Source organism: Rana temporaria, chromosome 2, assembly GCF_905171775.1.
Source record: "Rana temporaria chromosome 2, aRanTem1.1, whole genome shotgun sequence".
In the NCBI taxonomy this organism is placed as follows: Eukaryota; Metazoa; Chordata; class Amphibia; order Anura; family Ranidae; genus Rana; species Rana temporaria.
In genome coordinates this window covers 354,942,444-354,958,946 of record NC_053490.1, presented here as the reverse complement: position 1 = coordinate 354,958,946, position 16,503 = coordinate 354,942,444, and the positions used below count along the sequence as shown (strand labels likewise).

Here is a 16,503-nt window from a genome sequence, read left to right as displayed (position 1 = left end):
AATATTAAAAGTCAGCAGCTGCAGTATTTGTAGCTGCTGGCTTTTAATATTTTTTTCCCATGGCACATCCGCTTTAATATTGGCTTTTAAAATGTACAAATGAAGCAATTTAGAATTTGGATGAAAGGTTTAGCGCTGGGAAACACTTTTTGAAAAATAAAAATCACATTTTATATACAACTATATAGATGACACCAAGATGAGGGACATTGCTCCAAATCAGGGACAGTCTCTCAAAATAAGGGACAGTTGGGAGCTATGCACATGGGATGTAGGGCAAACAGATACAGTGGCGGCTGATGCTCAATTTTTTTATTCAAAAGCAGCCACTGTGCCAAACGGCGCCACTGTGTCCATCAAATGCTGCCACTTAGCCTGTCTCGGTGGGGCAGCGTGTGACAGCGGCGGGCGGTGTCCTCCATGCCCTCAATGTCATTTGCTTTTCTAACACAGCTGGGTGAACTGCTTTGGCTCTAATGCTTCAAAAACACCCCCCCCCCCCTCTGCTGTAATTCAGGTGCCCGGCGCCCTAAAAGGGGCCAGGCGCCTGAATAGGGGTGTCAGCAGTGGCCATAGATGGATTCATGAAATGCATGAATCTATCTATTGGTGATAGATGGGATGGCAGAAGAGAGGGGGTGGTGCCCGTATGAACGCACCGTCACTGCTGGCAGATCTGCTGAAGACCTGCATGGAGACCGCTGGTGCAATGTTTACAGGCTCCAAATAAATGACAGCAAAAAAATTCGCTATGTTTTTCTAAAAAATGAACTTATAATAAGAAATATTCACTGTAAGTCTTGTATTCACTGATTATCTGTATCTACAATACAAAAAGCATGGTTTACTACCGCTTTAATTGTCATTTTCGATTTATTTCTAAGTCTTTACAATCCCACAATAAAGGGATGCAGCTTTATTTCCAGCAGACAGTCGCATGAATGTGACGTGTCAAAGGTGCGGTCTGTATAGAAGAAACATTTATGATCCAGCAAGTCACGGCGGGAACTCCCGCGACAATTGCTTTAGTCGTAAAAGATGGAGGTTAATGGTTCTCTGAGTGTCAACAACAAAATGAGAACCGGTGCGAGCGGAATCGGTGCTGGAAGTCCTCTGCCAGGAAAGGGAAGAGAATATAACCGCAATCAGAGGAAGGATTCGGAGGTGAGCTTAAACAGAATATCAACGTGCTTTCACTCAACCCGGTTGAGTGGGTTAAATTCAAGTGTCGAATGAATGATGTATCCCGGCACATTGGCGGACTGTTTTATTGTTAATCGGGAAAACCGTACAAGTGATATCGATATGACTGTAGTAAAAAATAAATTTCTCTTGATACGAGTCCCAGTGTGCGGCAGGTTTTGGTATGTTATGTAAGGAATGGGATACTGTGTGAATGTGAAGTATTTATTGTCTTGCTTCTGAAAGCTGGGCTAAAACAATTTCCACTTGGCACTGTCAAGCTCACCAGGGCAGGTTTCTGTTACAAGTTTGAAGTCCAACTCCAGGATAAGTTCCTGTTTTCACTTACCTTGGGCAGACTGTGGCTGCTATCTGCATGCATAGCAGAGGATCTCTCCGCTGATACCTGCTGAGTAGGTGGATGACGGGTCAGTGTCGCTCATGCAGAGTTCTGCTGGACGGATGGCGAATGCATCCCCATCCGTCCATTTGAGGGAACGGATTAAATGTTGGCGGGTGTACACTGTGCCGATCCTGACCTCCCTGGGGCCCTAAGCAAAATGCCATGGCACATTGAGAAGCGAAGGGAGGGGGTGTTCTGCTGTCAGAAATGACATCTTACATTAAATTGAGAAGCGGGGGGGCTGACTTCATACCTCTTCTCCCATGCAGCCTGCGAGTTGAGAAGCGGGGTGAGGGGGCGAAAATGACTTCTCACCAGGCGGGGCCTCTAGTAATTTGGGGGGCCCTTCGCAGCTTTGCGGGGCCCTAAGCGCCTTGCATAGTGAGCCTATAGGGCGGATCAGCCCTGGGTGTAAACGATCATGATAACTACAAGCTGGCATCCACGAAGAATGTTGGTACTTGTAGTTGATTGATTCACAGATTTCTGTAAATGACGCAGCCGTGTGGGCAGAGCCCGCACAGCCACGTTCTTTTCTAAAAGTGACAGCTGGTCCCAGGGAACTTCTCCACCGTACTGCTGTCACAAAGGCCTGAAGATTACATAACCCTCCCTCCCCCCCACCAAAACATGATATATTTTCTAAAAGCAGGCGCTCTAGAGAATAAAATGGTGGTAGTTTAAATTCTTTGTCACACGATATAATCGCAAAGGTCTAAGAAAAGCACAAAAAAACGCCCTAAAATCACACTAATACAGGGTTTGACAAATTTCCTTGGAGTCTAGGAGCCAGCTAAAAAAGTTAGGAGCCAGAAAACGCGCACGCAAATGTAAACGGTATTCAAACCACACATGTGAGGTATTGCTGCCATCGTTGGAGCGAGAGCAATAATTCTAGCCCTAGACTTCCTCTGTAACTCAAAACATGCAACCTGTAGAATTTTTTAAACGTCGCCTATGGAGATTTTAAAGGGTAAAAGTTTTTCGCCATTACACACGCAATATTGAAGCGTGACATATTGGGTTTAAATTTACTCGGCGTAACATTATCTTTCACAATATAAAAAAAAATTGGGCTAACTTTACTGTTGTCTTATTTTTTAATTAAAAAAAAAGTGTATTTTTTCCCAAAAATATTTGCTTGTAAGACCCCTGCGCAAATACGGTGTGACAAAGTATTGCAATGACCGCCATTTTATTCTCTAGGGTGTTAGAATAAAAATATATATAATGTTTGGGGCTTCTAATTAGAGGGAAGGATATGGCAGTGAAAAAACACATTAGAACTGCTGGAACTGTTTTAATTGTAATGCCAAACGGCATTGTGAAATGTGACAAAAATGTCAAAAGTGAATTGTGAAAATGGTGAGTAAGAAAAGGAAACTGAGCAATGAGCCAATCAGGAAAAAAAAGAACAAGGAAAGGAGGGACAGATGAGCTCACTGTTCTGCTTTCTAAATTAATTTGCTCACAGTTTGGGTCATTTCCAGTACAACCTGGGCTCAGGTGAACCAGGTTGTATTATACTGGCTGTTTCATTCTCTGACTTACCATAACCCGCTGTTCACGCTCTGTGTGTGATCACATGACCGCACTCTGCAGCCTCCAGGCAGCTCCTTTACTCAGTGTCTCCCTGTGGCAGTGACTTAGGTAGCCCCGCCCCCTCAGGAATTCCCCAATCCCCAGGGCGAGAGACGGCTGGAGGCGGAGCGCCTGCCGCCTATCTGTGCTCTCAGCTGAAATCATCCCTGACCCTGCACAGCTGACGGCGGTGGCGGCTCCGGCTCCATGACTGTTGCTCTCTCATCCATTCTGGCCGGCAGCTCGCCTCGCTCCAGTCCCCCAGGAAGCACAGGCCGCAAAGCAACAGCCTCAATTAGCGGCCATCATGGCACTACGAGATTGCGTGATCGCGGGTGGGGGCGTTCGTTCGACCCGACGCACACAGGATACCCCAGCTCTGCTGCCCCGGGTGACAGGTCGATAATTCTAGGCGCAACGGCGACCTGGCGCCCGGAATTTGTCGAACTCTGCACTAAGATTTATTTTGGGGCACAAAAATGCAATTAATTACCTAATTGTTTGTTAAAATATAAAAGATGAGGTTACACAGAGTAACCTGGATATCCAACATGTCAAACGTTAAATTTGCGTGCACCTGTGAAATGGCAACAAACGTCAGTACCCTATATTTTCTATAAATGATGTTTTAAAAGCCTCCTAGGGGTCATCCGTTTAGTGTTACGGAGGAGGTCTGGTGCTAGAATTATTGCTCTCACTCTGGCGTGCGTGGCGATTTATGCCAAGCATTGCAATCAACGTTTTCATGTGTACGCACCCCGATTTATGCGTTTGTACATGCGTATGTGTGGGGGACTCACCACCGTAATGCGAGGCTTTCTTCCTGTTGTGGAGAAAGCCTCTTGAGGGGAGAGGGGGCGAGCAGGAGTGTCAGGACGCCCACCAACAGACAGCTCGTTTCTCTATCTGCAAAGTAGTGTGTCCTGACTTGCCTGCTCGCCCCCCCCCCCCAAGATGCTTTCTCCACCCCAGGAAGAAAGCCTTGCATTACGGTGGTGCGTTACAGACAGAAGAACAGGAAGTGAGCATTTCTCAGAAGAAGTAAGGACATTTAAAAGCAAAATTGAAGGATGAGGTAAGTGAAGGAGGACTGCACTAAGGTAAAGGAAGCTCTTTAGGGAAAACATTTTTTTCCTTTACAACCCCTTTAAATACTTCAGCCCTGGAAGGTTCTAGCCCAGGGGTCCTGAACTCAAATTGCCTGAGGGCCACATAAGTTTTCATATCCCATGGGGGCCACTTGCAAACTTTCAAGCTTCAAAAACAATAAACTATATACAGTTGTAGTTACTGCACTAGTGTCGACAGATGCATTATTAACCCCCAGCACTGGTGTCGGCAGGCGCGTTATTAACTCCCGGCATTACCCCCCCCACTGCACAATTGGGCACGGGGCACATAGCACATCAGGGCACATCAGGATAGGGCTCATCGGGCACATAGCAAATCAGGGCATGGGGCACATAACACATGAGGGCAAATCGGGGCACATGGCACATCGGGGAACATCAGGGCATGGGGCACATAGCACATCAGGGCACATAGTTTACCAGCCAGCATGCAGAGTAGCGCAGGAAGCATGTGTAATAAGTTCTCTCATGTCACTGCAGTCACATGCTACCCGGGGGCCCCTCCTGTCTTCTCGTCCATCCCAGATGATGTCACAAGCAAATGGGGATGGCCGAGAAGAAAGGAGGGGCTGCCAGGGAGCAGCGTGACTGCCGTGACATGAGACACGCTTCCTGCGTTGCTCTGCATGCTATCTAAATCTCAATCTACCTGTCAGACGCCAGCTGTCGGCGATTGCCGCGGGCCATTTTTAAGCGGTCCGCAAATTACCCACTGTTCTAGCCCCTTCATGACAGGACCTTTTTTAAAATTGATGTCCTTTTTTTTTTTTTTTTTCCCACACAAATGAAGCTTTCATTTAGTGGTATTTGATCACTTCTTTTGATCACTTCTTTTTCTCCTATCACCTTCCAGGACGGCACACCTGAGAGATGGGGGCTCCTCCCACAGGAAACACAATCAATTGACAACTTGTTATAAGCAGGGCTGTGGAGTCGGTAGATAAATGTTCCGACTCCTCAGTTTTATGTACTTCCGACTCCGACTCCTCTGTATTAATATGCGAATGTATTTTATACATTCCTTGAGGGAAAGAAACGCAACCTACCACAGGACTACTGGCTGGGAAGCCAACAGTCTACTGTATTGCACAGTTTAAGCAAAAGACAAACACAATGAAAACAAAGATTTATTATTCTAAAACATGATTTTCCTAGGAGAATCCCATAGTCATGTTTAAAGTTTAAGCTAACAATCAGAGTTTACAAGTTTTTATAGCCTTAGCTAAATGACTGCAGTTTTTCCAATGGTTTACAGCTTCAGTCTTGAACTATTGGCCCTCCATTCCCTTCACTTATACAAGTGTCTCACTCTCTAGTCCTGCAAAAAAACATATTTATTTAATCCCTTATCAGTGAGAGGCTAGGTTACACATGGGCGCTGCGTTCCCTGTAAAAGCAGAACACAACACTATGGAACGTATAAGTATTGCAGCTCCTAATTGTGCGTTGCGTGCCATATAGTGAAGCACATGAAAAGCATGCTTCTTCACGGTCACTTAACGTGTTCGTTTTGCGGATTACGTGAGGCACTGCATGCATTGGTCTTTATTCTTACAGTAGAGAAGTCATTAATTATAACTTTTTGTGAATTGGGACATTTAAACTTGCTTTTTTTTTTTTCCAATCTAAATTTAGTAGGAGTCGGTGCATTGTTTTCCGACTCCAGGTACCCAAAATTTCCCCCGACTCCTCGACTCCGACTCCACAGCCCTGGTTATAAGTCCCCACCCTTCCCCTTGATCCCCAGTATTGATTGTGTTTCTCCCGAACACAGCGACATGTTTGTTTTGTTTTAAACCTAAAGACCAGGGAGGGTCGAATGGTACCCCTGTTGAGACAGGTTTTAGGGAAGCCGGGGAGGGCTGAACTAACCCATAGGCTTGGTCCATCTCACAGGTCGCCCCAGGCGTGCACCAGCGCTCTGAGCTGGAGGAAAGGCAAGCCATCGCTGTGGTGCAAAAGGAACGCCGCCATTGAACTGCTCTCTTCTTTCCCGGGGGTTGCTTCCTATTAGAAGCACTGAGCTCCAAGCCTCTCTCTGAGAGAAACCGGAACTGCGTCACAGGAAGTGGGCGGTTCCCAAGAGGTCAACCCGGAAGTGTTTGGACGCTGGGAGACAGCGTGGAGAGTGGTGTGGAAGTGGTCGGCTTGCGGATAGCCCCTTCAGAGGTACCGGCAGCCAGGACCCAGTCAACCTCCTCATGGAACAAGAGGATGGGAAGACAAATCCGACTGCAGGCAGATCCAGGTCGGGGATCGGTGAGTACAAACCCCCCTTGGAAAGGGAGTGAGAGGTCCTGGCCTTCAGGGGTCTGAGATCCTGGAGCCAGCCAGAACAGGACTGGATTTCACTTCTTGCCTTACCCTTCCCCCTCCTCAGTACAAACCTGCAGTCTTAGGGGAAGACAGAGTGACGTTATATGTTGTATCTCTTGTCTTACAGAATCCCCCCAGCGGAACCCAGGAGGCCCCAAATCAACAATCTCCTGCCGCTACAGGGCATAGCTCCTCTAAAAAAATAAGAAATAAAAAAAATATATATATGTGGGTACTGTAAGGATAAACTCCCACTCAAAGCCCTTTTTGCCAAGAATGCATTGATAACTTAGCAGGAAAAGGGGACTCCTGCAATAATGAGGTGTCTCTCATCTATGCAGACGGAAAGGCCGGCAACAGTCAAAACTTTCCGTGAAGCCACCAGGCAGTCAGTAACCTAAGGTCTGACATAGAGGAGCTTATCCCTAGAGAAGACACATCGTCCCAGGAAGGCCTCTTCGGAATGAGACCTAGTGCCCTTCCCCCGCTTTCACAGTCACTCCCTCTGGCCCAGGTAGAGGAAGCAAAGGAGGACAGGGAGGATATGGAAAGCCAAGCAGAACAGGACGCCCCTTCACCCTAGAGCAGGCAAGGGCAAACTCGGCCCTCCAGCTGTTTTGAAACTACAAGTCCCATGAGACATTGCAAGACCCTGACAATCACAGGCATGACTCCTAGAGGCAGAGGCATGATGGGATTTGCAGTTTCACCACAGCTGGAGGGCTGAGATTGCCCACCCCTGCCCTAGAGGGTCTGGATGGACTCCTACAGGCAATATAGGCCTCTGAGGAGATTATAGAAGTCCCTAGAATAATTTCATATAGGGGGCTGAGCAAGGCTCAATCCAGGGTGTCGTTTACCACTCCATCAATCCCTAAAGCAGGGGTCTCCAAACATTCTAAACAAAGGGCCGGTTTATTGTCCTTCAGACTCTTGGAGGGCCGGACTTTGGCCAGCAGGAGTGGAAATTTTCCTGGCATCATTGTTAGTAAACATCTGGTATTAGGGGAAGAAATAGTGCCCCATTGCTGGTATCATAGGGAGGAATAGTGCTCTATTAGTTGTGTCAGTGGGAGAAATGGTGATCCATTGTCGGTGTCAGATGGAAGAATAGTGTCTCGTATCAGTGGGAGGGTTAGTGCCCCAAGGGCCGGATAAATGCAAGCAAAGGGCCGCATCCGGCCCTCGGGCCACAGTTTGGAGACCACTGCCCTAAAGGATTAGAGCCAGCTACTATGAATCTGACAGATAGCTTACAATGGTGCTGTTAGAGGTTTTTAGCCCCGCAAAACCTACCTCCTAAACTCTTAAGTAGGGGCATGGGCACCCATAGGGGGCATCTTAGTGAAGATATTACCCCTGAGGGGGTTGCTTATCAGTTGCAACATCTTCCCAAGTTCCAACCTATCATTTCCTCCTTACACTGCTGCTATATCTATCAGTATGTAAGAGTTAATCAAAACCTCTTGTGGCTTAGGCAACAAACCACTTAGGGCGGTGTGAGAAGCATAAAATGCTAGCCTGCAACCCTTAATTGAGTTTTTTTCTGGTGCAAACCTCTATGCTAAAGCTATGAAAATTAGCCTGTATTTAGTGTGAAGCCTACAGGTGTCTGATTGCCTCCAGCCTAAGGACCCTTTCACACGGAGCAGATCCGTATTGATCCGCCCCGTGTGTGTCCGTCGGCTCAGCGGGGATCATTCGTAAATCCCCGCTGAGCTGTCGGTGGACAGGGCGGTCCCTGCACACTGTGCAGAGACCGCCCTGTCTTTCCTCCACTCTCCCCTATGGGGAATCGGATGAATACGGACCGTGTGTCCGTATTCATCCGATCCGTTCCGCCAGACGGAAGAAAAATAGGGTTTTCTTCCGTCTGAAAAAGCGGATCTTTGTGGACACGGATGTTTGCAGATGTTAGCGGATGCATCATCCGCTAACGTCTGCAATCCCATAGGGAAGCATCCGTTTATGGACTTGTAAAAAACGGACCATTGTCCGCACGTGTGAAAGGGCCCTAAGATTGTGATCACCTCTTCCTGAAGAGACCTAATTGATTTCTGGGTCTGTGCTCGTTAAGACCTTAGAGGCTTGGACTCTCTCCCACCTGTGTGTGGACTAGCTACACCTACTCAGACCTATGCAATATAGTAGAATAGCAGCTACCACTATTGTTGTCTGAACATTTTAAACATATGTCAAAGTTTCTATATATATTTTTTTTTCTATGTTTTTGTAATAAATCTTTTTTACTTAATCAATTGTGCTTGTATATTACATTTGTTTGGGGTTTGACCAGGCCTAAACATATATTTGTTACACATATCTATTCTGCAACATTTAAAATTCCACATCCCATCCTGTTATAGGAACTTTTTCTAAACCATATCTCAAGTGGAATTATGTTGCAGATGGCCTCTTACCTTTAATCGGTGTGCGCTCTACAATCTAATCTATATCTATTGTTGTATAGTCACACACCTCAGACTTAGGGCTCTTTCACACGTCCGTTCCGTTCGTCCATTTTTTGGACGTCCGTTAACGGACCGCAATGCTTCCCTATGGGTTAACGTCCGTTAGCGGATGAGCATCCGCTAACGTCCGTTAGCATCCGTCTGCGTTAAGTTCCGTTTTTTTTGACGGAAGAAAACCCTATTTTTCTTCCGTCAAAAAAACGGAACGGACGAAAAACGGACGTTAGCGGATGATCCGTTTACCATCCGATCCGCTAACATCCGTTTTTCATCAAAATATGTAAAAAGCCCCAAAAAAAAAAAAAACGGATGGAAAAAACGTATCAACTGATGAAAAAAAAACTGATCTAAAAAACTGAGCTGACGTGTGAAAGAGCCCTTACATTATTTGGAACTACCATGTTCCTTCACTGGTGGATGAAGGATTAGTATCTGGAGTTCAGGCTATGCCTAGGATAGATTGTTGGTCTGACCGCACATCAGAAATGCACAACATTGGGAGTTTATCTTGTGTTTTTTCCGTTATATAAATATCCTATGGCTCACTAGAAATTAGGGTTGTCCCGATACCACTTTTTTAGGACTGAGTACAAGTACCGATACTTTTTTTCAAGTAGTCGCCGATACCGAATACCGATACTTTTTTTTTAAATGTGTCCCCAAATGCAGCCATTGTCCCCCCCATATACAGCCATTGTCCCCCCCATATACAGCCATTGTCCCCCCACATATATGCAGCCATTGTCTCCCCCATATGCAGCCATTGTCTCCCCCATATGCAGCCATTGTCTCCCCCATATGCAGCCATTGTCTCCCCCATATGCAGCCATTGTCTCCCCCATATGCAGCCATTGTCTCCCCCATATGCAGCCATTGTCTCCCCCATATGCAGCCATTGTCTCCCCCATATGCAGCCATTGTCTCCCCCATATGCAGCCATTGTCTCCCCCATATGCAGCCATTGTCTCCCCCATATGCAGCCATTGTCTCCCCCATATGCAGCCATTGTCTCCCCCATATGCAGCCATTGTCTCCCCCATATGCAGCCATTGTCTCCCCCATATGCAGCCATTGTCTCCCCCATATGCAGCCATTGTCTCCCCCATATGCAGCCATTGTCTCCCCCATATGCAGCCATTGTCTCCCCCATATGCAGCCATTGTCTCCCCCATATGCAGCCATTGTCTCCCCCATATGCAGCCATTGTCTCCCCCATATGCAGCCATTGTCTCCCCCATATGCAGCCATTGTCTCCCCCATATGCAGCCATTGTCTCCCCCATATGCAGCCATTGTCTCCCCCATATGCAGCCATTGTCTCCCCCATATGCAGCCATTGTCTCCCCCATATGCAGCCATTGTCCCCCCCCCCATATGCAGCCATTGTCCCCCCCCCCATATGCAGCCATTGTCCCCCCCCCCATATGCAGCCATTGTCCCCCCCCCATATGCAGCCATTGTCCCCCCCCATATGCAGCCATTGTCCCCCCCCATATGCAGCCATTGTCCCCCCCCATATGCAGCCATTGTCCCCCCCCATATGCAGCCATCGTCTCCCCCATATCCAGCTGTGTCCCGCTGCCGCCGAGCGCCGACTGGTAATACGCGCGGGAACATAACAGCTAAAGCTGTAATGATTCGCGCTACGTATAGACACTCCCCCTTGCTCGGGATTGGACAGTTCACCCGAGCAAGGGGGAGTGTCTATGCGCGATGCGAATCATTACAGCTATTCAAAGCTGTAATGTTCCCGGCGTATTACACAGTCGGCGGCAGCGGGGATGCGGCGAATGGCGGCGGATTGCGGCTTCGGTGGCGGCGGTCGGCGGCGGCGACGGGGGTGGCAAGTATTCTATTTGTGTATCGGGGCGAGGTATCGGCGTCTGAGTACCGCCGAAAAAACTCGGAATCGGTCCCGATACCGATACTAGTATCGGTATCGGGACAACCCTACTAGAAATGCATAATATTGATTATGTAACGGTACACTGTTGCTTATCAAACGCATAACATTGAATTTTTGGGGACACTTCTATTATATAACCGTACACTATTGTTATTCAGAAACACACCACATTGAATTACTGTTGGTGAAATATCTGTTGGATACATGACTGTTCACTATTGATTATCAGAAACGCATGACATTGAGTTACTGATGGCGACATTTCTGCTGGTTATATGACTGTACAATTTTGCTAATCAGAAACGCACAACATTGTATTATTGGTAGTGATATTTATGTAGGTTAAAGCGGTGGTTCACCCTCCTTAACAACAGTGCAGCATTACATTCGGCATAGTAGCGCGAGCTACAGTATGCCTGTCTGTATTTTTTTTATCTCCGTACTCACAGTGCTATTGTACATTCAAGATTCCGACTCCCGCGGGGAATGGGCGTGCCTATGGAGAGGGAGGATGATTGACGGCCGGCTCTGGCACGTCACGCTCCCCGAAGACAGCCGGAGTAGGTCTCGGCTCTTCACGGCGCCTGCGCACAGGCTATGCGCAGGCGCCGTGAAGAGCCAAGCCTATTTCGGCTATTTCCGGAGAAGCGTGACGTGCCAGGGCCGGCCGTCAATCACCTTCTCTCTCCATAGGAACGCCCATTCCCCGGAATCTTCAATGTACAATAGCACAGTGAGTACCGGGATAAAAAAATACAGACAGGCATACTGTAGCTCGCGCTACTATGCCGAATTTTATGCTAGAGGGAAAAAAAAAATATATTTTTTTTTTATATAGGATGAACCCCCGCTTTAACCACTTCCCGACGGCCGTACGACTATATACGGCCGCAGGGTGGCTCTACTTCTCTGGGAGGCCGTGTTTTTACGGCCGCCCCTTTTCGCGTTCCCCGCGCGCGCTCCCGAGCGCGCAGCGGGGAACTGCTGTGCTGGCCGTGTCCCTTGGACACAGCCAGTCACAGATCGCCGTGAACGGCCAATCGGAGCGGCCGTTTCCTAGGCGATCTGTGCGGCCAATGAGAGATGATCTCATATGTTTACATATGAGATCATCTCTCATTCCCGGCTCTCGCAGACAGCGGTGCTGTCAGGGGAGAGAGGAGACGGATCTGTGTCTCTTGTACATAGAGACACAGATCGGTCACCCCCCCCAGTCACCCCCCTTCCCCCACAGTTAGAACACTAATTAGGATACACATTTAACCCCTTCCTCACCCCCTAGTGTTAACCCCTTCCCTGCCAGTCACATTTATACAGTAATTAGTGCATTATTATAGCACTGATTGCAGTATAAATGTGAATGGCGCCAAAAATGTGTCAAAAGTGTCCGATGTGTCCGCCATAACGTTGCAGTCCCAATAAAAATCGCAGATCGCCGCCATTTCTAGTAAAAAAAAAAATGTATACAGTAATTAGTGCATATTTATAGCACTGATTGCAGTATAAATGTGAATGGCGCCAAAAATGTGTCAAAAGTGTCCGATGTGTCCGCCATAACGTCGCAGTCCCAATAAAAATCGCAGATCGCCGCCATTTCTAGTAAAAAAAAAAAATAATAATAATAATTCTGTCCCTTATTTTGTAGGCGCTATAACTTTTGCGCAAACCAGTCGCTTATTGCGATTTTTTTTTTACTTAAAATATGTAGAATACGTATCGGCCTAGACTGAGGATAAAAAAAAACGTAAAAAAAAAAAATTGAGCTATGTATTATAGCAACAAGTAAAAATATTTTTTTTTTTTTTCAAAATTGTCGCTCTATTTTTGTTTATAGCGCAAAAAATAAAAACCGCAGAGGTGATCAAATACCACCAAAAGAAAGCTCTATTTGTGGGGAAAAAAGGACGTTAATTTTGTTTGGGAGCCACGTCGCACGACCGCGCAATTGTCAGTTAAAGCGACGCAGTGCCGAATCGCAAAAAGTCCTCTGGTCAGGAAGGGGTTTAAGTGCCCAGTAAGGAAGTGGTTAAGTGACTGTACACAGTTGCTATTCAGATATGCACTGCATTGAGTTTTCTTTTTGCTAGTGACATTTCTGTTGATTAGATGTTGATTAGAGTTGTCGGCAACATTCTGTTGGTCATATAGCTGTACAAGTTTTCTAATAAAAAAATGCACAACATTGTATTACTGGGTATGACACTTCTGTGGGTTCAGTGACGGTATACTGTTGCTATTCAGAAACGCACAGCATTGAGTTTTTGCTAGTGACATTTCTGCCGGGTATATGACTGTGTTGTGTTGCTAAACAGAAATGCACAATGATATTGTTGGTAACATTTCTGTCTTATGTCTATCTGTCTTATGTCTATATTTCTGTCTTATGTTTATCTGAAGTGTTAGTGCCACTCTCTGCTGGTAATGACTGCAGGTAGTCTAGCACCAGCAATACACAGTTGAGGTCGCATATGTCCTTTTTTTGTTGTCATACTGGCTATGCGACTGCATTTTCGTGATAATCAGAAATACACAAGAGGTGTTAGTATTATTTCTGTTGGTTATATGACCGTACTGCGGTCGGTATCAGGAATACACAACACTGAAGCTGTTCTTGTCCTCCTGTTTTGAATCTATTACCTTAGTTTGCTGTACATCAAAAAAAACACAGCAGTGGAAGGTGTCTGTGTCTTCTGTGTTTAATTACTCAGAAAAACACCATATTTGCTAGTGTCCTTTCTGTTGGATGTAGGACCTTAACCTATTAAGCATCAGAAGCACACATTTAAAGCTTCTGTCCTTTCTCTTTGCTTAGGTTATATGGTATCTTATTACATATTCGAAATATACAACATTTTAAGTTTGGTTTGTGTCTTCTCTGTCCTACAGGTGACTGTATATCAGAAAATACAACAGTGAAGGCTGGGTGTGTCTTCCTGTTTTGTATTCCATATTAAAGGGGTTTTCCACCCATTTTTTAAGTTTATTAAAAGTCAGCAGCTACAAAAAGTGTAGCTGCTGGCTTTTAATAAACTGACACTTGCCTGCTCCAGCGTTCCAGCGACGCGCCAGCCGGGGGTCCGCTCCTCTCCCCCCCTCCACGGCCGGCGTCTTCATTGTCACTGTGGGCACCCGGCCATGACAGCTTTCGGACAGGCGATCGCCTGGGACCTGTCACGTGTCCCAGGCGATCGCCTACAGGGAGGGGCTGCCAAAAGGCGATATGACGTATCGCCTTAGCAGCCCCTCGGCGGAAGGAGGAAGTGGGACAGGAAGTCCCCTTCTCCTGAAGCCCCCACTCCCCCCCCCCCCCCCAAAAAAAAAAATTACATGCCAAATGTGGCATGTAAGGGAGAGAGGAGTGGGTTAAGAGGAAGTTCCATTTTTGGGTGGAACTCCTCTTTAAGCCTGAGCTTGCTACCCTTCAGAAATACAAGATTTATGACCTGTATATCTGTGATAATAATTATATATGTCACTTTTATTTCAGACCTTATTTTCCATGCACATGGAAGGAACAGGGTTTCTGATTGCAAAAGATTCAGTCCTTTACATCTAGGCATGCCAGAGACATTCTCTAGACCTGAACCCAGTAGGGTTATAGGACACTGGAAGAAGGTTATAAAATCGCCTATCATGATTTTTTAGTAGGAAAGGGGTTACGCTTTTAGGAATTGTTTGCTTGAAGATACAGCATCAGAGCTTATCTGACTAGTTCACCCAATCCGATAAGTTTACAGCTCGGTATGTATCTTTCATGTCACCCCCTTGGACGAACTGGATGTGACTAACCAATATTTGTATTTTACTCTTACTATAGAATTAATCTCTTGTGGTGGGGATCGGCTTAACTTGGCACTCATTGGTGCTTGGAGCGGATTATGATCTCAAACACCGGATATTTACAAAATACTGTATTTTGTTGGTGTGTGGCACTCACATGTTTGCCCTGAGAATATAGGGTAAACTGTGCCTGCGTGTTATACGCAGGGGGCTGTGGAAAGTTTCTTTCCCCGACACTTTTGTTTTTTTCTGTTATATACCAATAAATGCAGTGGTTACTCGCAGTTCTTACCAGGCTCCTTTTTGTGTAGTTTAATGCATCTACCCGTAGGGCTATAAGGAGCCTGGGGATATAGAACACTTTCACATCTGACATGTCTGCATTCAGATGGGAAGAGAACCAGAAGTTGGGAATGCCCAGGGGAAGATTGGACCTACTTGCCAACCGGCTTGCAGAGCAGCCATTTTGACCTGTCTAGCAGTGTGCGTTGGAGACAGGGGTTTTGTCCGCGCGTTTTGCGGGCGCATGAGTAAGCCACGCCAAGGCATCCTGTGGTCACGACACTGACCAATGAGTGCCCTCGCTATAGAGGCACATGCATTCTGATGAATGGATGGGGGTGGGTGGACTGAAGGGGAGCCACCCCTCCTTGAAAGTGCAGGAGCACACCAAACGCCCTGCTTGGTTACATACCGGTCCAGGGAATAAGCTTCCCATAATCTAGTATCCTTAAGTGGGTTTATCTCCTTGTTTCACCATGACTATGGCAAACAAAAAGGGGACCCACAAGGATTGCCTGTCAGGAGGCCTTTGTTCTTTCTAAACCATTCTCCTGAACAGACTAGTTGTTTAAAACCAGATGTTTCTTGGTTGATCAAAGTAGTTCCTTGTTTCACAGAACAAATCTCTGTTTAAACTTTTGGTGGTCCTATGCAGCAGTTGCAGACATTATTGATCACGATTGCTAGAATATTGGCACAGCCAATCTTTCTATCTTAAAAAATTCACAGGCTCTGATTTTTTCTTTAAGAGCACATGCCACCTAGATCCTACATCCGAAGAGAAGACCGGGGCATAGGTGGAGCAGATTTGCAGGTCAATTACATGATCCAGCTAGGATACCTTCATCACACACTAGGGAGTGGAGGTGTTGAAAAAAAGTCAGGCTCTGACATTTAGCAGAAAGACCTTGCAGGCAAGGGTCCCACCCTAAAGTAGGCCTGTTGGTTCCTTTATTATCCTCTCAGGTGTGCCGTCCTGGAAGGTGATAGGAGAAAACCTACGTTAGACTTACCGGTAACGGTATTTCTACGAACCTTCCAGGACGGCAGGCCTACATCCCACCCTATGTGGAGGGAAAGATAAGCTAAGCGCTAGGTAGTAAGTACCTATGTGGAACGATGTCCTTTGTGAACCAGTTCAGGATTACTTTATTACATACTGGGGATCAAGGGGAAGGGTGGGGACTTATAACAAGTTGTCAATTGATTGTGTTTCCTATGGGGAGGAGCCCTCATCTCTCAGGTGTGCCGTCCTGGAAGGTTCGTAGAAATACCGTTACCGGTAAGTCCAACGTAGGTTTTTTTTCTTCTTTCTTAAAAAAACAAAAAACAAAAAAACCCAATAAGTGTATTATATTTATTATTAATTGGTTATGCCAAAGATTATAGTGTCTACAAACTATGGGATAGATTTAGGGACTTTTTCTCAAGACGTCTTCCAGGACGGCACCCT

At 46.4% G+C, this 16,503-nt stretch overlaps 1 protein-coding gene across 2 annotated transcripts in view; it reads left to right on the top strand.

Moving 5' to 3' along the window:
- Nucleotides 1–937: 937 nt before the first annotated feature.
- The window catches only part of STRIP1 (striatin interacting protein 1), a 788,574-nt gene continuing 773,008 nt past the window's right edge, over nt 938–16,503 (top strand). Inside the window, exon 1 of one of the 2 annotated variants that reach the window (XR_005747039.1) lies at nt 938–1,164. Coding sequence is in view for 1 of the 2 variants with exons in the window: in XM_040337599.1 (XP_040193533.1) it covers nt 1,039–1,164 (126 nt within the window). In the remaining variant the exon portion in view is untranslated. The remainder of the gene's footprint in view (nt 1,165–16,503) is intronic. The other variant, XM_040337599.1, reaches the window with a different exon arrangement.